The following is a 21,018-nucleotide window of genomic DNA, read 5'->3' as shown; positions in this document are numbered from 1 at the left end:
TCTCAAGCGCCCTGTCAATACTGCGTGATCTGATCAATTTCTGCACATGTGAATAAACCTACAGCATCCTTCTAACCATGTCTCCTGTCAGCTGAAGGCGTAAAATGCAATTTTATTTCAGCACCAGACTGAGCTGAGCATAATGAGAAACGTCCATCTGCCAAAAGTCTCACTGATTCAAAAACCCTGAAGGAAAGAGCCCCGCACCACTGGGTCCCCAGCCCCTCACACACCTCAGAACTCGGAATGAAATGACCTTCCCTAAACTGAGAGAAGTCCACCCATCCCAGCAATCGGTGCCTCCACTAGAAACAGGATGCAGCTCCAGGCAGAGGACTCAGGGGGCAGGGCCCTTCACCTGGCAGCACTAACCCTGGCAGCACGCCCACAGGACTGGCAGGGACACCACAACCCGCGTTCTGCCCAGCCCTCCCTGACGGACCCCTCAGCACACAAGACAATGGCTGCCGCCAGGTCCCATCTCTCAGAGCCCACCTGCCCGAGCCGTCAGAGACCCTTATCTCGCCCCCCGTCTTTCAAACAGGTGAGTGACCTGTCCCCAGCCCGGAGGGAAGGCAGCGGCTCAGACACATCACGAGTCCTGGTTTAGAAGGGGACCCTCGCCTTGCAACCACACATTGAACATGATGTTTCCTTTGAAACAAGGTGCTGGCAGAGAACAGGGAACCAGATGGCAGGGAGGCCAGGACGCGCCGCAGCACCTAAAGCCCCCACTCCAGGCCGAGCCTGTCTACAGCGTCAGGCGTCCAGCTCATTCAGCAGCTCCCCCTCCAGCCTGAGCCTGTGGCTCTCCACTGGCAAGTCCATCCGGTCCTTTACTCTGAGCTATGTCTTGCAAAATCTTGGCAAGTCTGACTTTATTTCAAAGTGAAAAGCTAAAAAATAGAAAAGTTTTAATTTAAAATTAAAGACAGCTGATTTGAAAGTAAAAGCAAAAAATTAATAAGTGTTAGTTATAAACTGAGCTTTTCTCCTCAAAGAGCTTAGGCAGGGAAATACAGAGAAGCCACCAGGAGTAAATCCTCGGCCCTCTCATGTGGCTTTCATTTGTCTCAGCTGTGCCCGAGACATGTCTGCAGGAAACTGCTACTCTAACCGGAGAGAAACAATTAGAAGACACCGATGAACAGCAACTAACATCAACTGCAGACTCGCCAGAGGACAGGGAGTGAAGGGAAAGCTAGCTGGGCACAGGTTGGTTCAGGGCACGGCCATCACTGTCTGGCCAGCTGCTCCCCAGGTAACGTGGGAGCACCGTGGCTGGTCTTCCAATTTTCAAAAAGAAGCAAAATTCCACATTTGTAGGTAGCGTATCATTAACACTACATACTGGCAACCACTACATTTTTTTCAATAAGGCAGGCCAGACACATCCTGATTTTGAGTCAAACTCTGCCTCAGCCACCAGCTTCCCACTCACCTGCCCACCTCACCGGCACGTGCCCAGCTGTACATAGCAGGGGCGCTCACAGTTCAAGGCCCCGCTCATAACACACACAAGCCCCAAGCAGAGCCCACCTCTGAACGGTCGGGAGGCCGCGCAGGGCCAGCAGCTCTCAGGTCCTCAAGTAGCAGAGGGTGGGACCTCCTCCAGCAAGACCGTTTCCACACCTTCACCCCTTCCCTCCTCATCTCATGTTCAGAGGAAGGGAAAGGACAAAGAATGACACGTAGGTGGATTTGAGAGGAGGTGATGTAAGTGTCCGCAGACACACCTGGCAGAGGGCTGATGCGCAGCTACCCCCAGGAACCACTCCATGTCAGACGTCCCTTACCAGAGCAAGCACCCACGCTGACAGTGCCTCAGTCAATCCGAAACTTCTCAAAAGCATACAAAGATGAGCATGAGGAGGGAAACCAGACACGCACGCACCCTTTACCCCCCACCCACCCCGTAAACTAAAACACACCTTCCCCACTTCTGATGGACAAAAACACACGACAGACCCCTTTTCGTAAATTATGCTAGCAAGAACCGACATGGAAAGTGCAGGCACAATGCTGAGAACATTCACCTGAGCCGCTCCTGCCCCCTCAGGGGGGGCATCGCACGATGTGCTATGGCAAGCGTCCCCTGCGCCCACGAGTCCACCATCCTCGACAGCTACCGGGCTCTCCTCCTGGACAGGCGCATCGACAGCCGGGCCCGTCCTCTTCGCCGTCTTTTTCTTCGAATGCGCACAGTCACCTTTTGCTTTTCTCTGTCGGAAGTGAGCAAGCTGCGCAGAAACGTAGAGAAGTAGTAAAGACAGAGGTAGGTGAGGAAAATGCAGCAGCACCACAGAGTCAGCAGGCTTGCGGGGGACATGGAGCTCCGCGTACTCGGCCACGCCTGGCCAGATGCACGGCCCCCAACAGATCCCGCCCCACAAACAGGGCCTTCATTAATGCCTACGATTCCAGGATCTGCACTCAGAACCACACGCCTAGAGCCTAACGACGGGGACTGTTAATTATGCCGGGAGCAGACCGGAGAGGGGGAGATGGCCCAGCGGCAGAACAGCTTTTCTAGCTCCTGGCAATTTACAGAAAAATAGTATTTTAAAAATACATCTATTTAAAGGACCGATAGTTTAATCAAGACATGTTTAAGGTTTATATAAAAGCTAAATCTCTCCCTTTTTTGCCCTTTTCCCCCAATCAAGGCCAAAACTTCCTAGCCATAGATTCTGAGACAAGGCAAAGAAACAGCAAAAAATTAATTAAGCCAGGTCAATCTAACATCCTCCTTTACGGAATCAGATGTTCTAGTTTTCATGACACAGCTCACCAAAGCACCAGGGACCTCCACAGAAGGTCACCCATCACAAAGCACAACCCAGCTCTGTTCTACCTCTCGAATCCGGGGTTTCAGACTCTGCTTATGCTGCATCTCCCATTAACACTTCTTCAAAAGGTATGAAGTCTAACATCAGCTTTTGTAATGACAACTGCCGTCATAAAAGCAAATGGATTTAAGAAATGTTCGTGTAAATGACAGTAAAAGGGTGCGATTCCATGGACACAGGAAAAGTACCCAAGGCCTTCCACACGAGAACCACCGCCTGTCACAGACCAACTGTGCCTTCGAAACCAGCCCCGTGTTCACCGATCTCAGCCCCCTCCATCACATCTACCCGTCTAAGAGTCCCCTTTCTGCATCACGGTCCTTGGTTCTGGCCTGGGCTGCCCGACAGAAGGCGTCTTGTTCCTTCTTGAGATGAAGTCAATCATCACCCTCCATGTTCCTTCAAGCACATTTACTCACGTGTACAAAGCACAGCAAGCTCGGGACACACATAGCGTTGAACCCGGGCCCACTTTCAGCTCCCATGTATGTGCCAAGCACATACATAGAGCGGGGGAGAAACAGGCCACAGCCTCCCTATTCAAATCCCCATCAGAAGCATCATCTTCAGAGGAAGCCTGCCCCAGGCCAGTCTGTCCTGTCCCGCCACTGGCTCACACCAATCACCATCTACTCTGAGTGGTTTCTTTAATGCAGTGGCCCTGTGGCTTCCTCAAGGGAAGAAGCTAGCAGTGAGCAGTCTGATCTCAAACAGCAGCTTTCTATGGCTCTCCCCGCAGTCATTGGCACTAGAGACTCTCACTCATTCACTGCTGGCGGAGGGGGTCACTCCCCACAGCCACACGGGGTTGGTCAGGGGTCACAGCCAAAGTGTGCACACCTGCTCCCCTCTGCCCCTAGAGCTGGGTCTATTCAGCATACAGGTAGTCCCCACAATACCTCCCCAAACAGCGGGTACCACAACAGGTTCTGTGAAAACCCTGGGAGAAGGCAGGTGATCAAAGCGCGCCTGCAGACGCGTGGCTCCAGGGTCCCTGGCTTCCCTGGCACATCCACAACCCACGGACGTAGCACCCTCCCCTGGAGGCGCTGCCTGGGAGTCTGGAGCGTCACTAGGAACCCGGCATGGGGGTGGCTCCAGAGGGCTCTGCCACCCTCACCTGCTCAAGACCATCCAGCTGGGTCCCAAACAGCAAGCTTCTGGACCCCGGGATATTAAGGTCAGCGGGAGGTATTCTGCAGCGTAAAGAAGTCACCACGGGGGCCTTTTTATGTTAAAACATATTGCAGAATTCCCAAGTAAAACGAAAACCTGCAGGTAGTTTTAAACGGACGGAAGCCAGGCTGGGCCCTAGAGAGCGCGCCTGTGTGTCCCAGTACCGCAGGGAGCCCCAGGCCCTCGAAGGCGTCCGGGAATCCTGAGCTCTGAAAGGTGGGGCCGCAGCAGGTGCAGGGGTGCGATGTCTGGCTGTCCAGAGCCAAGACACGCGCTGCGGTAACAGCGCCCTTCACGTTCTACCGGGGTCCGGATGAGGGCAGGCGGCCGAGGCGCAGCGCGTTCCCAGGGCCCCTCAGTTCCCTGGCCACCTCACAGCGGCCGTGAGGAAGGCGCCACGCCCGCTTCCCTAGAAGGCGGGGTCCCGGCACAGACTCCAGCCCACCGGCGCCGCCCCTCCCGGACCCCTGTACCGCGCGCAGGCGCAGCCCCGAGAGTCCCGACGTGCCCCGCGTCCGGCCTCCTAGCGAGGGACCGCGCGTCCCCGACCGCAGATTGGATGCAGCCGCGGCGGGGGCGGGTCCGGGCAGAGGGCGGCGGATTCAAGATGGCGGCGGCCAGGAGGCGGCTTCCAGCCGAGTCGGCGGGAAGGGCAAGAGCACGGCGGCGAGCCTCGCCTGAGCGCGTGCGCTCCCGGGAGGGGGCAGTGGCGGGCACTGGAGCCTGCCCGTAGGAGTCCACGCCGGGGCAGCGGAAGGGGGAGGCGCCACCGTTTACCTTCGCTCTCCCCGCCTCCACCTTTCTGCGCCGCTGCTCTTGCTCAGCTTCCATTTCCCTCCAGGGCTCCTCGCGGGTCGTCCGCAAGGTGACGGGCAGACGCGGCGCCGCCTTCGTTCTATTTACACTCCCTCCCCCTCGCCCTCCCCCGCGACAACTGTCACGCAGACGTGGGCCCGCCCCGCGTCCGGCCCCGTCCCGGGCGTGCGCCGCCAACCCCGCCGCCAATCCGGGGCCAGGTTTCTGCCCTCGCGCGCGCGCGCACAGGGAGGTGCGGCCCGGGCGGAGCTCCGCCCCGTCGCCTCCGATTGGCGCTATAACGCTCCAATCAGCGGAGCGCGGTGGCCTCGGAACTCGCTGTGGTTGGTCGATTTTAAAGGGCCGAGGCACCGCCCCGTCTGCGCAGGCGTCCCCGCGATGGTCCTGCTCCTGGAGCCGGGCACCTTTGCTTGGGAAGCAGCGACTGTCCGCTGCGGTGGGTATCTCATGTCCCGCCCCGCTATGTCCCAGATCCCCCTCACCCTCTCTTCGGGGCTGAGCCCTGGTCACTGCCCTTCGACGCTGGGATGCTCTTTATACATTGCACAGTCGCAGGCAGCCAGCAAGATCACTTGGATTTCTTTCTTAGGCTTCCATTCCCTTCCTGTGTGATCACTTCTTCCTCCTTGCCTGCGGGCGCCTGGACGCAGGGAGCCCAAATTGCAAGGGCAGCCAGTAATGACTTAGGTGGGAATCTGGGTCGGGACCCCCAACCACCCAGAGCCCAGAGTTGCAGTGACAGGACGCCACTGGGACTGGCAGATTGAGGACTCAGTGTGTCTACTACCCCCCGCTCGCAGCTTCTGGGAGGTGCGGCATACGAGTTGACCACGGTCCCATAGTCCTAGGTCCACTCCAGCACCTCTGCCATAAAGAAGTCCCCTGGATGGAACAGTGGTAGCAGGGACCCCATGCTGGTGGGGAGTTCTGCAGAGGGACAGGAGAAGGACCTACAGGCCAGAAAGGCAAACTTATACCTGGAATTTGTATCTGTCCCTGGTAGGACCATCTCTGGAACCCCAACGTGGAAGGGGCTCCATAGGCTGATTTGCCAAGTGGCCTGTGGTCTTGAGAAAAGCTTGGTGAGGATGCAATTTTAAACGATACACTAATTGTACACAGTTCTAGTTCAGCAGAGGGAGAGCATTGGTTCAGTGAAAAGCAAAATCTGGGCTGGCCAAGTGGCTCAGTTGGTTAAGAGCTCGCTCAAGAGTTTGAGCTCTGAGCAACAGTGGTTCGATGCCCAGCCCAAGCTGAGCAGCCCCTGAGCTGTCAACAGGTGGCAGGATGGCTCAGCTAAAAAACAACAACAACAAAAAGCAAATCAGTCTCTTCTCAAGTGGGAAAGGGTTAAGGCTTTGATATGTTTGGGTAAATCATTCCACGTATGTATGTACGGTATATTGCAAATGGTTATTACAAAGGAATATGCTGTTTATCTGTTCAATTTTGCTGTGAACCTAAAACTGTCCTAAAAAATAAAGTCTATTAAAACATTCTTTTAAAGGAATGTGACTTTTGTTAATAATTCCTGGTATGTGTGGGAATCTGAAGTCTCATGAAATCATTGTTTGTTCCTTAGCTTCAAACTTAACTTGAACCTGTTTGTCCAGATAAGGAAACAATGCAAGTTTTTTGTTCCTAGCCCAGGGTTTTGATTAACAATCAAATGCTGGTGGTGTAATCAAGCGCTCTGGAAGCTGATAAGCTGTGATTAATTGAGATTAATCCAAAGCATCTGACCTGTACCTCTTGTTGCTCTAGTGTAACTGTACCTGGGGCGAGCATTCCCAACCAGAGTGGGCCCTGGGGAACAGCGACGCTCTCGCCAAGTGGTGACCCGGTCTCCCTAAATGTGCTTAACATTCTGGGTCTCATTTTACCTTCTCTCATCGCTATCAGTAGCATCCCACTTACCATTAAAAAGAACACAAAAGCAAAGCCTTAAGTTAGGGTCTCTCTATGGAACACACCACATTGCACCAGAGTCCAGGCAGATGACGAGAACAGGGTGGGAGTCACGGAAACCACCTTGAGTTCCCCCTGTAAGAAGTATGAACATCCACAAAACTCTGCCATGCTACACACCTGGGCCGTTTTAAAGCTGGGTAGGATGACAGCACTTCAAGTGGCCTGCAACTAGAGAGGTGGCATAAAAAGCAACATTAGGGTGGGTGACCTGTGCAGGGGGTGTCTCAGCAAACATACCAGGGTGTCTAGGTTTCCCTCTGTTCTTTCGCCCATTGTTGTGCCCTCACTTGGAAGGGGTTTGTGTGCAGCCTGTATTCTCCATTTGCTCTCCTCTCTACAATGAACTAAGGGTAACAGCCATGCCCTCCCATTCACATGCTGACAGCTCACTTTTCAACCTCAGTGAGAACGCCAGATTCTAAGCAACCATGACTCACACAAATCTCCTTCAGGGAGCCCTGGAAACTCAACAGCTAGGAAGCATTCGTGCTCCTGCGTTGGACCACAGCCCTCTGTGCTGAGTAAAGTTTCTTGTTTTGGCTCGCAGAAGTGAGCAGCTTGAGTAAACACGAGGTGGTGGGCTCACAAAACCAGGGGTCAGGCAGGCGACACCAACGGGCCACAGGGTCAGACCTGAGAGCCATCAGACCCAGATCTAGGCCTGGCTCTCTCAACCTGTATGTGTTTACATTTAAAACTCCGTGGGGACCCCAGTGCTGTTTGCCATGCTGGTTTGCTCAGCGTCCCTCAGACCCCAGAATCACGTCCATGGTCATTCTACAATAGACAGTTTCTGTAGCTGGTGAATACTCACCCTCGGAGAGGGAAACAACCCCCACACACACTCCTTAGGCGTGGGCTGTGCGTGGCGACTTCCTCCCACAGAGGACGGGTGGGAAGGGAGAGGAAAACAGTAATTGTGGAGTGGAGAAACCTGAAGGACATGACCTTTGCCAGGTGATCAAGGTCAACGCCATCAGCGTCTGGTAGGATGTGATGAGAAGGTGCTGCACCTCTGTGGTCTCCCTCCCAACAGCCCACACTCCCAGTCCAATCTAGAGAAAACCATCAGACAAACCCAACAGGGGGTCGTTCTACAAAGTCCCTGACCCATTCTCCTCAAGACTGTCAAGGTCGTCAAAGGCAAGAGGAGCCAAAGGAGACACGACGACTAAATGTCATGTGTCCTGATGGGATCCTGGGACAGAAAAAGGACGTTAGGAAAAAGAAGAATGAAATCAAGTATGGACTTTAGTTAATGAAATAGGTATCGATATAGGTTCATTAATTGTTACAAATGTTTCATCTTAATATGTCAATAGGAGAGCTGTATGTGGTAACTGTAAATCTTCTCAATTTTTCTGTGAATTTAAAATTATTCTAAATAATGAAGTGTTTCAAAACTGTCTAACAAACTCATACCTACTGGGATGTATCGTGACCCCTGGGATCACCTCTTAGCTTCCTTAAGTTGTTAAGTTAACTAGTTTCTGTGCTTATCAGACCTCCTGCTTGAATGTTAGGTTTATGTTACATTTAGGACCATGAGGACCTAAATACTGAGGTCTATGGGCAACTTAAGGGGTTTTAGCCCAATTTTGGCCATCTGATGCAAATTTCTGGGTCAGCTGCATGAGGAGGGGACTGTAGGCTACCGAGCCCTGCTCTTCCCCCAGACCTGGACTGTGGTCACCACGCCAATTTCAACCGTGCTGCATCCCTTCATCAGCCCTCTGAGCCAGTTTGTAAAGCTAAAATGGAAAGCCCATTGAACAAAAGGCCACCTCCTAGGTTCCCTGCAAGCACTGTTACAAAAGGGCTCCCCTGCTGGGTGCCCTCTACTGCCAGCACCTGCGGACAGTTGGGTCACTCTCCCCAGGTGCTCCTGCCTTTCAGCCACCAGGACGCCCACCCCTGTCTGGGCCAGCGTCCCAGCCAGGCAGTCCAAGTGCTGGACTCACTTCCCACCCAGGGGTGGGGTCCTCAGGCCAATGGCCCACGAGAGGCCGGCTAGGTGCCCTTGGGGTGGTTGCACGTTGAGCCCCACCTGGGAAGCCCCTGGGTGGGTCATTGGTTGGCTTGCTCCTACCACCTGGAATTTCCTGAAATCCACAGGAAGCTGGTGCCCCCATCTGGTTCTTCTGGAGTCTAGGCTTTGCTCCTGTCTGGCTCGAGGGTGCCTGGGAGTGGCCAGGGGCCTGCTGGCCTCCTGGAGGCAGCAATGGATGGAGGGCACAGGCCCCTGCACGAAAGGGAATTGGATATGCTGCCCCCTCCCAACAACGCTTCCCTCTTCTGGGCTCTGTCCTGAGGGTGGGGACAGTGCATGGTGGGCTGGGGACTGTCCTCCCCTCAGGACCTCACTCTGCCCCTTGGCCCCAGCTGCTGCCCATTTTTGCCCTCCCAGGAAGGCCCACTTGGCCACACCTAGGGATGGTGGTGTTTGCAAGTAACCCCTGTGTGGGGACCAGGCGGGGCCTGGGAAGGACTCTCAGTGGAAACCCAGCAACCCGGGGCCTCCCTGTCTGTGGCGCCTGGCAACCACCAAAGCATTGGCAGTGTTGGCTCCGGACTCAGGGGATGTGGGGCCCTTCCCACTCCCTGGCAGAGGCCCGTCTCCAAGAGGGAAACCAAGCCCAGCATCAGAGCCTTCAGTGACACCAGGGCCGAGGCGGCTTGTGGCTAGCAGAGCGGTGCTCTCCTGCAGATAACTGACAACCAGGGTGAGAGGGGGCCTGCGGAGTCCCCTGTCCTGCTTCCCAGGATGCTGGACTCCTCTGTGGCAGATAGAATGGCCCGACTGACCTTGAAACTCTTGGAGAAGGTAAGACCGCCAGGTACTCATACGTTCAGCACCTGGGCGCCGCTTTAAAAGGCAAGGCATTGTTCCCGAGAGAGCCCCTTAGTCTGTCCAAATAAACGCTCTCCCGTGGCTTTTTTAGCGTGGTGATGAAAGACGGTGGTTTCTTAGTTTCTGTGTTTACACGGAGCTAAGTAGGTTCTTCTGCAGTCTCTGCAGACAGGAGGCAGACATGCAGGCTCCCAAGGGCCCAAGCACTTCCCAGGCCCCACGAAGGTCCCCTGAGGAGCCTCTGGACTTCAGTGTTGAAGGGAAGACAGAGACTCCCCCCCCACACACACACACACACCCTGTGCAGGACCCACAGTCCCCTGGGCTGGGCCTGGGACTGGCGGCCTTGAGGACCTTCCTCACCCCTGTTTACTTACCCTCTGGGGGTCTGCGGGTCCTCACAGCCCTGCACCTCCCCCCAGTCCAGTGGCCCATGGGCTGACTTGGAAGAGCAGGCAGGGGTCACCCCAGTACGGGCTCAGATCATGGCTGCCCAGCCCAGGGCCCAGGTGGGGCAGGCAGGGTGGTCAGGGACACAGCTGGCCTGGGTCTGGCTCCTACGAAAGCTGTCTAAGGGGGGGCCACATGTATCAGAGTGTCTGCCCTTAGAGTTCAAGGTGGAACGTGTACATCATATGGAAAGTGACACGGAGAGGGGACGATGACCCTTGCTGCCTGTCACACAGCACTTCCTGCTAAATCCCCTCCGTCTGGGGTGCTGGTCCCTCCAGAACCCTCTGGGTCATCCCAGGAGTGCCGGGCAGATGCCCCACACCGCCCCCCCCCACGTCCCACTCACACCCAGCCTGCACCTGGGGACCGAACCCAGGTCCCCATCATGGTGTCATTTCCTCCCAGAAACTGCAGCAGGAACGTGAGGCTGTGGATGAGGACCCCAACCTCATGCCAGGTAAGAGCCGGCTGCATGGAGACCCCTGAGGCTCAGATCCCTCCCCGTCCTGTGACCACAAGCCTGTGCTTACTCTCACTGCTCTGTCAGGAGCTGAAGGCTTTTGTTTTCATCTTTACACACCCCAGGTGCTCTGCTGAGTGTACCCTCATGTCTCCTCACCTTAATATGCAAATCCCAGGACTGGGTCCACGACCCCCATTTTGCAGATGAGAAAATGGAGGCCCATGTCATCCCAGATCCCGGGTTGGGTGAGGCTGGGGCTCTGCTGGGTCTGCATGTTGGTCAGCCAGGCTTGCCCCCAGGACATGAGGACCCACCGGATGCTGCCCTGCAGAGCGCTCTGAGGACCAGGAGGGACCTTCTGCAGAGACTCTGGGTAGGCCCGCAGCACAGCAAGCCTTGGCCCCATGCTCAGACGAGGTGGGGGAGGGTCCCCTGACCCTCTGGTCTTTCTGGTTCTCTGGGACTCATGGGCGGGTCCCTGGAAGCTGTGAGCAGTGAGACTTGGTGCCTGGGTCCTGGCAGATGGCTCACTGTCTGCAGGCTGGGCTGACAAGCTGGGCTGACAAGGTGTGTGGTGCCAAGAGCCCTGCTTCCGCACACATGCCCGGGTGGAATGCGGCACATGGCCCACCTCCCACTGGGGTTCGAGGGGGCCGGGCCTCGTTTAGACTCAGTCCAGGCCACGTGCTGGGTCCATGGACTCTGGTATGAGCCTGCGACTCTGTAGTGATGGAGACGCTGAGGAGGCTGAAACCTGAAACTAGCTCGTAGCGTTTGGTAAATTTCAAAGGCAGCCTTATTGTCACATATGCCCCGCTCGAGGTCTCACGCGGAGCAGTGGAGGCCCTATGCCCCTCTGCCACTCTGGTCACGTTGCAGGAACAACAGCTCCTGGACGAGCTCGCCCGCACCCGGAGGGGGCCAAGCACAGCAGCCTGTGGGCCAGTGCTGTCCCCACAGGTGACCCCGGGAGCCTATGGTGCCACCTCCCAGCCCCCACCAGCCCCAGAACCGCCGCCTCCGATCATCCAACACCAGGTGGGTCCCCCTCCCAGTGCCCACAGAGACCCATTGAACAGGTCATTCTCGGCAACCTAGCAGCTTTGTGACAGTGGGTCTGAAGAGGGTCCGTCGGCCCAGAGCCAACAGGTGCAGCTACTGTGTCTGCAGCACTCAGGGGACCTCAGTGGCTCATTTCTGCCAATCCCGCAGGCCCCTGAGACAGGGCTTTGGGGAGGGGCGGCCTCTTCACCTCCTTACAGGTGGGAGGTTGGGGTCCCAGCCCCAGGTCCCAACCTTTGCTCTAGGAATAGAAGTATTAGGGACATTCAGCCTCAGGAGGACCCGGGGGTTGGGGGAAGACATGTGTCAACTCTTTCAAAACTTCATAATGAAACTTAATGAAAAAATGTAAACGAGTTCCAGTTTTGAAAGCCTCATACCTTTTTTCATCATCTGGGTTGCAAGCGGTAGCAAGTGGCTGTGGCTTTCTTAAGAGAAAGGGTTGTATTGGAGGCCAGCTGGGTGCCCAGAGGAGGCACGAAGCTGGGACGTGGCACAGTGGAGCCTGGGGACGAGATCAGTGTGACTGGGGAGGAGAGCAGGCCGACGAGGTAGGCAGGCTGAGCTGAGAAGGATCTGCACTGGCCGGCCAGGGACACTGAGGGTGGCGGCAGGCTGGGTCCGGGACCCGGAGGACACTGGTTCTTGGAGCAAGGACACTGGCAGCACATGGTGGGTGGCCTCAGAGGGTTCCATGCTCACAGGGCCCCGGAGCCCCCTTTCCCCCGGCTGCTCTCCAGTCTTCACTTGGAACCCCTTCCGGGTGGGAGTGTGGGCTGTCCGCACAGGAGGCTCTCCCAGCCCCAAGCATGTTGGATCAGGACCCCACCCTCATGACCTCATTTAACCTTTGTCACCTCTTCACAGTAAAGTCACATTGGAGGTTAGAGCTTCAACATATGGGGGGGAGAGGGGGGGGTGTTACACACTCAGTCCATAACCTACAGTCTCCTAAGTGATACCCACTCAAGTAGTTATCTACTCAGCCATCGATTCAACCTCTAGGGTTAATCATTTATAGTTACCGTTGGATGCATGGATAGATAAATGGGTGGGTGGAAGGAAGGAAGGAAGGGTAAATGATGGATGGATGGATGGGTGGGTGGGTGGGGGTGGGGCTACAGGACACTCCAAGGACACGCTCAGGTAGCTAACCACCTGGCTCTTCCTAGGTCCCCCAACCTCCTACCACCATCATTCAGCAGCTACCTCAGCAGCCACTCATTGCACAGATCCCCCCTCCCCAGGCCTTCCCCACTCACAGGTCAGGAAGTATTAAGGAAGGTAAGTGAAATTTTTATGAAATTCTCTACTGAAGGAAAAATATTTGTAAGCAGGATGGTCGTTTAGGGTCAGCTTTGGCTGCTCGACTGAAGTTACGAGTCACCAACATGAAAACAGCTTAAACTTTGAGAAATGCTTCCAGTCAGTAGCACTACAAAAACCACAGTTAAATTGCTTCTTCTTTTTAAATAACTTTTGATTACTTGACTTTTTTTTTTTTTAAGATTTTATTGGGGAATTGAGGGAGGGGAACAGACAAGTTGCTGTCCTTTTGTTCTTCAGTCTAGTTGTGGAAGATGTTGCTTCACTGGCCCACGTTGGTATCATTGCACTCTTCCTGGATGAGGCAGATTGGTCACCGGCCTCTAGAGGGCCACTCATGGCAGCTCTTGGCAGCTCACACCGGCTGCCGGCTGCCGGCCACACACAGTAGTAACTCACGGCAGCAAAGCTCCAGGTCAAGCTGTTGTTCACCGTCTTAGCTGTAGAGGGCGCAGCATCACTGGCCCTCATGTGGGATCTGAGCCAGGGCCCTGCTGCTCAGAGCTGGCGTCCCAAGCCAGCTCTTAACCCACGCGCCACTTGCTGGCCCCAAATACTTTTAAAACAGCTTTATCAAGATGGCATAGAGTAACTTGCACATATTAAAGTGTACAATATAAGTTTCAACATGTGCATGCACCTATGAGTGAACACACCACCACCCCAAACGCTCCCTCATCCCTTTTCACTCCTCCTTTCTGCCCCCACAGGCAACTGCTGATCAGCTTGTCACTGTGTGTTCGCTTGATTCTCTAGACTTTTATATGCAGGAAACCACACAGAATGCACTCTTTTCTATGTTCACTTGGCGTGATTATTATTTTTTTTAACTTACCTTTTTTTTTTTTTTTTTTTACTTTAGTGGGGAACAGCCATGGTCATTGGTTACACATTGCTTTCATGCTACAATGGCATAGTTGACTCTTTTAAGGAGGGTGCAGCTCACAGTGGCCCATGCGGGGATTGAACCGGCAACCTTGGTGTTATCAGCACCATGCTCTAACCAACTGAGCTGACCGGTCACCCCCACGGTGTGATTGTTTTAAGAGACAAGACCCCAGCTGGGTCCCTTGACACAGCTGAACCAGTTTCTGTGTCCTTTTGCCTGTTGACAGACATTTGGGATGTTTGCAGTTTTCGGTTATCACCCACAAAGCTGCCATGGACGTTCGTGCCCACGTCTCCCTGTGGACGTGTCTGCATTTGTCCTGGTGAATTTGGGAGTGGAGCGGCTGAACGGCCGGCAGTGTGTGTCCCAGCTCCCATAGAGCCTGCACTGCTGCACCCCACCAGCAAGAGGCTCTAGTCCCTCCACATCCTCGCTGGCCGATTTCATGGGGGCAGTGGGGTCTCACTGCCGTTTTACATTTGCGTTTTCCTAGTGACTGATAGTGCCGGGGCCAGGTGCACACAGACCCGTGTGTAGGATCATCTGGCCAGTTGTGTTCCAGTGACTGAAGCCGACCTGTTGAGCCAGTGCAGTGCGAGCCAGGCCTGGTCTCACAGTTCATGCCATGTCCACATCAAGATGCCTGGCGGTGCCGGGGGCAGGACCAGCATTCTCACGGGGCAGCCCCACCCACCTGTCCCCGTTGCCCCTAGTTGGTCTTTCCAGATGAACTTGAGTGGCATCTGTTGGGGTCCAGAGGCAAACTGAGCAATCGGTGCATGTGTGTGTGCACACATGTGTGCTTATATGTGTTTGTGTGTGCAAAGGCTCACATGACTTAAAAGAGAAAAATATGGCATTTAAAAAAATCACTGGTAAAAACGGAATGTTCCGTACATAGCTAGCTATTATATTTAGAAAAAGTGAAGTCAAATTCGCGCTCCTTATTCCAGAATGAATTCCAACTGGTCAAGTATTTGAATGCAACAGTGTGAAATCTCAGAAGAACTGTGACAGCACTCTGTAGGCCGTTTGCCACAGAGTCCGACACAGTGCCCTGTGACACCTCCTCGCCCAGCGACAGGCCACTGGGGACATGGTGGCTCCCTGCTCGTCATGGTTCCCCTTTCAGTTCCACCTGTTAGAACAGCTTCACAGAAACACACATGATATAATTCCACACAGAAAACATGGTTTGAATTTACCTCACCCTTTGCTGTATCTCGGGCCATCCTCCTGGGATCACTTTCTACCATCTTGAAATCTTTCATACGTTTCTTTACAACAGGCTCCGGAAGCTCCCGAGGTGTTTACTGCCTTGCAAGTGTTCCATTTCCTTTTGTTCTTAAACACTAGTTTTGCTGCATACTCAAACCTAAGCCGACAGCTATTTCTTCTCCACAGGTTCTAAGGACCCTGTGGTTACCCTGGGCCCACCTGAAAATCCAGGATAATCTCCCCGTCTCAAGATTCCTTTTTAAAAATTAATTAACCTAAAACATTGTGGTAAAAACACATAAAATTTACCATCTTAACCATGTTTAAGCGGTGACAGCTATATTCAAATGTGCAGCAGATCTTTAGAACGCCCCATCTTCCCAAACTGAAGCTCTGTCCCCATCCCCCATCCCCAGCACTGGCGCCACCGGCTACGCCCTGCATGTGGATCTAACTACTCCGGGGACCTCACGTAAGGGGACTCACAGTGTTTGTCCCCCTGCGTCTGGCTCATCACAGTGTAATGTCCTCCAGGTCTCTGTACATTGGAGCAGGTGTCAGAATGCCCTGTTTCGTAAGGCTGAGTCACATTCCACTGCATGGATGGACCATGTTTGCTTGTCTGTCCATTGTCCGTGGGCACTGGGGCTGCTTCCATCGCTCCCAAGGATCTTGACTTAATCACACCTGCAAGGCCCCCTTTGCCCTGTAACAAAACACAGTCACAGGCTCTGGGAGTTGGGATGTGGATGTCGCTGGGGGGCCACTACTCAGCCCCAATCACATTGTGACCCCACAGGCTGCAGGCCCATTCTTTTTGGAGTTGGGTGTTCCAGCTCTTTCCAGTGGGGTCCACTACAGCAGCGCTGGCACATACGTGGGGCCTGTGGCTGGGAATGAGACGCCCGGTTGTCACACCACAGAAGTAAAGGATTTCAGATACCCACAGCACCTCACCTCCAACACTGGGGTTCTTTCATTTTCACCAGTCTGGTGGGCACATCATGGTAGCTCGCTCTGGTCTCGATTGGCGTTTCATTTTTTCATGTATTTACTGGCCATCTGACTATCCTTTTTTGTGAAGTGTCCATTTAAGTATCGTGCCCGTTTTTCCTTCAGGTTGCCTGCCTCTCATTGACTTCTAGGAACTCTTTATATCTCCTACAATGGGTCCTTTTCTGATCCATGCATTGCAAATATCAAGTACCTCCTGTGGCCTGCCCTCTCACGCTTCACGGTATCTTTGGATGAACAGAAGTTAATTTTAATACAGCTCAGTTTTCAGGCTTTTCCTTATGGCTGGTGCCCCTGGGGTCCTGTTTAAGTTCTTACCCACTCTGGGTCGTACCTTCTCCTATGGCTTTACCTTTCACATTCAGAGCTACGATCCCTCTGGAGGAGATGTGTGTGGGCTGTGACCTATGGATCAATGTTATTTTTCTGCCACGGATATTAGTTTGACCCTGTGCCATCAAAGACTCTGTTCCATTGCACTGATGTGTCCCTTTGTCACCAGCCAGCAGGGAATGGCGTGGGTCCATTTCTGTGCCAACCTGTCATCTAAAATTTTCACACCTGACTCTCAGTGGGAGTCCTGCTGGCCTGACTGGGGACGCGTCCTCCTCATAGGGCTCCCACACTGCCAGTGGATGGGGATGGCCCCAGGCCCGCGTGGGTGTCCTCGAGGGTCTTCCCCAGGTGGGCTGCCAGACTCAGCCTCCCCACTCTTGTCTTGCAGGGTGCGTCCCCACAGCTGTGGTGCTGCAGGAGTCTGGCTGTAGGCCCCCGGCCCCACAGCTCCCCAGCCCTGTGGCAAAGTCAGTTAGTCAAGGCTCTCCAGAGAAACAGAGCCGACAGGATGTGTACACAGAGAGAAAGATGTGTTCTAAGGGACCGGCCCATGCTATTATGGAGGCCTGGTTAGTCCAAAATCTATAGGTTGGCTGGCTGGCTGAGGACCCAGGGAAGAGTTGTGGCTTGAGTGGGGAGGCTGTCAGCTGGCGCCCCATGTCTTGTTGGAGCCCCTGTCCCTGGGCCTCCAGGCTCCTGTTTGTGTGACCCATCTTAGAGGACCCACCTTCGTTTGGTGAAGCTGACAGAACCTGGAGGAAATGCCTAATTTCCAGGGCCTGGTCGCTGTGGAAAGGACCCATGTTTACCTCTCACGCTGACAAAATTTACGTCATAGAATCCAGTGTTGGTAAATGTCTTAGTTTCCTGGGGTTGCTGTAACAAAGCACCACAAGCCAGGTGGCTTGAAATAGCAGAAATCTACTCCTTGATTTCAAAATCAAGGTGTCACAGGGCTGCACTCCTTCCAGGGCAGAGTCCATCCTGCCACTTCCAGCAGTGGCTCCAGGTGTCCTGGGCTTGTGGCTGCACCGCTCCACTGTCTGCCTGTTCATCACATGTACTCCTCTATGTATCTCCCCTTCTGTCTCCATGTCCCGCTGCCTCTCTCTTAGAAGGACACATGTCCTTGGGTTGGGAGCCCACCTGGAGATGGATAGTCTCATCTCAAGGCTCCTAATCACATCTGCAAAGACTCTTTTTCCAAATAAGGCCATGTTCTGAGGTCTTGGGAGTAGGACGTGGAAACATTTTGGGGGTCACCATGCAGCCCAGGTGGACCTGAGGTGTCTGCTAGTTGGAAGGCAAAGTAGAGCTGTCTGTCCAGAGCCCACCTGGGTCAGGGAGCACACCTGGACCCGGGAGCCCACCTGGACAGGTCCACATACTTCGCAGCACACACACCCTCTGACCTGGAATTTTCACGTCTGAGGAGGTGCCCCCCCAGACGGGCAGGAGGCACAGCCCCCTGAGCTGATGGCTCTGAGGCTTGTAATGCATTACATCTGTTTCAACAGGCTGAGTGGCAGCTCTGTTCTCGGGTGAGGCCCCGCGAGGCGGACAGGCCATGAGTGACGGAGCCCCACCCCTTTCAGACATGGTGGAGATGCTGCTGCTGCAGATGGCGCAGATGCACCAGGTCATCATGCAAAACGTGATGCTCCAAGCCCTGCCCCCATCAGCGCTGGTGCCCTCCGGGGGGCCGCAGGCCACAGCCCGGCACCCCACCCTGCAGGTAGGCTCAGCCTGGAGCAGACACCAGGCAAGTCAACGCCAGAGGACCTGGGCAGCTTCTCTTCTGGAAACTGTGTGTCTGTAACTCTGAAAAGCACAGTTTGGGCTCTGGGGGTCTGTGACCACTGTGAAGCTTCCCAGTGCTCCCTTGCCCTCTAGCGGGTAGGGGTCCCGCAGTCTGGGGCCCAGAGATCTGCCCCCTTGAGCCTGGCTCTCCCTCCACACCCCTCCCCTCCCGCCCCGCCCACCCTGGGCTCTGGCCCCCGCCCTAAGTCAGGAACCAGGCAGAGCGACCTGGGAGCTTCAGCGCCGCGTCACCTTGAAACGGGCTGCTGTGTGTGCCCAGGACCCGCAGCGGGCTCGCCCCGCCGTCCTGCGGGCTGAGAGGCAGAAGCCGCCCTCCGTGCACCACCACCACCACTACGCGCCCCCAGCCCCGCTGCAGGCCGTCCCTGCGCTCGGCTCACCCGCGCCTTACTCCGTGTGGCCCCCCGTGGTCTCGGCCACCGCCCTCCCGCCTGCCTCCAGCTTCCTGCCCACCGTGTGCCACGTGGCCGGCCCCCCAGCCGCAGCCCTGAGCGCGTAAGTCCCGGCGGGGCTCAGGGCCAGCTTCCTGGTGGCCTGCGGGAGGACCCCGGGCCCGGTCGCCTCTCCCCACCCCTGCGGAGAAGCCAGTGGCCGTCCGGTCCTTGTCAGGCCCGCAGGCTGCAGCAGGGAGTCTGGGAAGCACCCCACGGCACCCTCCTGGGAAGCTGCCTACCACTTGGGCCTGTTGTTCAGCCCAGCAGGGGTGGTCCTGGGCGTGTCCAGTACAAAGCGGTGGCGAGGGCCCCACCCCGGCCCTGGCAGCAGGAGCCAGACCCAACAGTAACGACACCCCACATCTTGCCTGTCCTTCAGGGTGGCATCCGACGGCGTCCTGCCCGCACAGGGTCCGGGCCTGTGAGCTGCACGATGGCCGGCTGGTCCTTGTCCTCCCAGCGGGGGCGTGGCCGGGAAACCAGGCGGAAGCCCGGCAGTTGTCCCCGGACGCTGGACTCTGAGGGTCTTGAGGAAACAGGGATTTGGTCAGGAAAGATGCCCGGGAGCCATAGAGAGGAAAGATCTGTAACTTTAGCCACATAAAAACGTAAACCTTCCTGTGGGAAAAGTACCATAAAGTCAAACATAATGAAAACTGGGAGGCCTGTTGTCCACCACGCGAGTGGCAGTGCTGAGGGGCAGAAGGCGCGAGCTGCAGGGTGTCTGATGTGATGTCCTGTGCGGGTGGACCGCCACCAGCCCTGGTCCTGCTCCGATTATACCGGCGGAAGCCGCACATGGTGTCACAGGCTCTCTTCCACTTGCTCTTCTGCTTCTCTTGGAAGAACCAAAACAAATATGATTCCTGTGCTCTTTCTGGTATGTTTTTTCTTGGTGGAACTATGTTCTCCTGCTGTTTTAACACTGTCATCATGTAAGTGTAATTTTTAAGTGTCACGACTGTTTTCGTGGCCCCTTTGGGGCAACTGATATGTTCCCTACCAGCAGGAGCCGTTCTTGCATCCATGGACCCTCACGGGTTCTCCCAAAGGCTTGTAAGGAGATAGGACGCCCTTCGAGCTGCCACTTCACTGCACACAGGGAGCTCCCTCCGGGCTGATCAGGTGCTGCCCTCCGGTGGGCTGAGCTGCCTCTCTTGGAAACAAAAGTCTGACCCGATTTCTTATTTTCACATTAACTTTTTCTAACATGGCTTTTCTCTTTGGCTTTATTTATCGACATTAAAACTCAGCTCAGTGCACCTTCTGTGTGGGAAAACCCAGCTCGTCCTCTTATGTCTTTCTTCCTGGTGTCTTCACTCTCACAAGGACACTTCCCTTCTGAGACGGCTGCTCACCACTGCTGTGGCAGTTTTCCCCACAACTACACGCGGGTCTCCAATGCCCACTGGTGTCCTACAGCTCAATCCAGTTCCAACTCCATCTACCCAGAGAGAGCGGCAGGTCCCACAGGTGAGGGCTCAGTCCCACAGTCGGCCCCGCCCCTTCACTTCAGATGCCAATCACAAGTCCACATGGTCACCCGTGCTTCTGATTGACTGGCTATAGATCAGAGGTCCCTAGAGCCTGCCTCAGCTCCATTAACTGGAACAGCTGAAGAGCTCAGGGAGACCCCAATATTTTCCAGTTTATTAAAGGACATGGTGGGGCGGCCAGGTAGCTTAGTTGGTTACAATGTGAGCTCTGAGCAACAGGGTTGCCAGTTCAATTCCCATATGGGCCAGTGAGCTGCACCCTCCGCAACTAGATTGAAGACAACGATGTGAGCTGAGCTGTCAGTGGGCAGCTGGATGGCTCAGCTGGTTAGAGCACGTGGTCTTAACAACAAGGTTGCTGGTTTGACTCCCACATGGGATGGAGGGCTGTGCCCCACCCCCACGCAACTAAATTTAAAACAGCGGCTGGACTTGGAGCTGAGCTGCACCCTCCACAGCTAAGATTGAAGGACAACAACTTGACTTGGAGCTGATGGGTCCTGGAAAAACACTGTTCCCCAATAAATTTAAAAAAATAATAAAAAGGACATGGTGAAGGATGACATGAGTCAGATAAAGAGACACACAGGGCAATATTGGGGAGGGTCTGGAGCACAGGGGCTTCTGTCCCCGTGGAGTTAGGTGTGCGCCCACCCGGGAGCTCCCCGAGCCCCATACTATTGGGATTTTAAGGAGGCTTCTTCTGGTAGGCATGATGCGTCATCACCTCCATCTCCAGCCCCTCGCCCCTCTCTGGAGGGTGGGGGTGGGGCTGGGAGTTCCATGCTTCTAGTCACCCCCATCCAGGAGTCACCCAGCGTCACCTCAGTAAGATGTAAGAGG

General features: G+C 55.0%; 3 protein-coding genes across 4 annotated transcripts in view; 1 reads left to right on the top strand and 2 right to left on the bottom strand.

The window, feature by feature from the left end:
* Positions 1–4,964, bottom strand: part of PCNT (pericentrin) — a 127,504-nt gene extending 122,540 nt beyond the window's left edge. The window contains exons 1-2 of the mRNA XM_019628028.1: positions 4,803–4,964; positions 2,037–2,240 (exon numbers count right to left, since the gene is read on the bottom strand). Of these exons, the coding sequence (XP_019483573.1) occupies positions 2,037–2,240; positions 4,803–4,856 (258 nt within the window). The 5' untranslated portion in view covers positions 4,857–4,964. The remainder of the gene's footprint in view (positions 1–2,036; positions 2,241–4,802) is intronic.
* A 4,414-nt stretch (positions 4,965–9,378) lies between these two features.
* CUNH21orf58 (chromosome unknown C21orf58 homolog) lies at positions 9,379–19,550 on the top strand. The gene is made up of 8 exons (XM_019628020.1): positions 9,379–9,636; positions 10,522–10,573; positions 10,879–10,952; positions 11,459–11,617; positions 12,814–12,925; positions 18,020–18,159; positions 18,505–18,740; positions 19,059–19,550. The coding sequence occupies exons 1-8, from the start codon at positions 9,577–9,579 to the stop codon at positions 19,102–19,104; spliced, it is 879 nt and encodes a 292-aa protein (XP_019483565.1). The 5' UTR covers positions 9,379–9,576; the 3' UTR covers positions 19,105–19,550.
* On the bottom strand, positions 13,911–20,445 carry LOC109373824 (uncharacterized). Of its 2 annotated transcripts, XM_019628018.1 has the most exons (3): positions 18,919–20,445; positions 15,561–15,780; positions 13,911–15,006 (listed from the first exon to the last, which is right to left on the bottom strand). In XM_019628018.1, the coding sequence occupies exons 1-3, from the start codon at positions 19,705–19,707 to the stop codon at positions 14,801–14,803; spliced, it is 1,215 nt and encodes a 404-aa protein (XP_019483563.1). In that variant the 5' UTR covers positions 19,708–20,445; the 3' UTR covers positions 13,911–14,800. The 2 variants fall into 2 exon arrangements, with proteins under 2 accessions (XP_019483563.1, XP_019483564.1); XM_019628019.1 differs by having other exon boundaries at positions 13,911–15,780.
* Between the last annotated feature and the right edge of the window lie 573 nt (positions 20,446–21,018).

This window comes from Hipposideros armiger, unplaced genomic scaffold (assembly GCF_001890085.2).
Source record: "Hipposideros armiger isolate ML-2016 unplaced genomic scaffold, ASM189008v1 scaffold_745, whole genome shotgun sequence".
Classification (NCBI taxonomy): domain Eukaryota; kingdom Metazoa; phylum Chordata; class Mammalia; order Chiroptera; family Hipposideridae; genus Hipposideros; species Hipposideros armiger.
Note: the sequence above shows the minus strand (reverse complement) of the source record. Positions and strands in the feature narration are given on the sequence as shown.

What these genes read in the sequence shown, in the direction of transcription:
- CUNH21orf58 (XM_019628020.1), top strand. Translation starts at nt 9,577, where the DNA reads ATGCTGGACTCCTCTGTGGCAGATAGAATGGCCCGACTGACCTTGAAA. An exon ending in ACCTTCTGCAGAGACTCTGG is followed by an intron (nt 10,953 to 11,458) that starts GTAGGCCCGCAG and finishes GTCACGTTGCAG; the next exon opens with GAACAACAGCTCCTGGACGA. An exon ending in CTCCGATCATCCAACACCAG is followed by an intron (nt 11,618 to 12,813) that starts GTGGGTCCCCCT and finishes GGCTCTTCCTAG; the next exon opens with GTCCCCCAACCTCCTACCAC.
- LOC109373824 (XM_019628018.1), bottom strand. Translation starts at nt 19,707, where the DNA reads ATGGATGCAAGAACGGCTCCTGCTGGTAGGGAACATATCAGTTGCCCC. An exon ending in CTGAACAACAGGCCCAAGTG is followed by an intron (nt 15,781 to 18,918) that starts GTAGGCAGCTTC and finishes GTTTTGTTACAG; the next exon opens with GGCAAAGGGGGCCTTGCAGG. An exon ending in GACGCAGGGGGACAAACACT is followed by an intron (nt 15,007 to 15,560) that starts GTGAGTCCCCTT and finishes GTTTCTGTGAAG; the next exon opens with CTGTTCTAACAGGTGGAACT.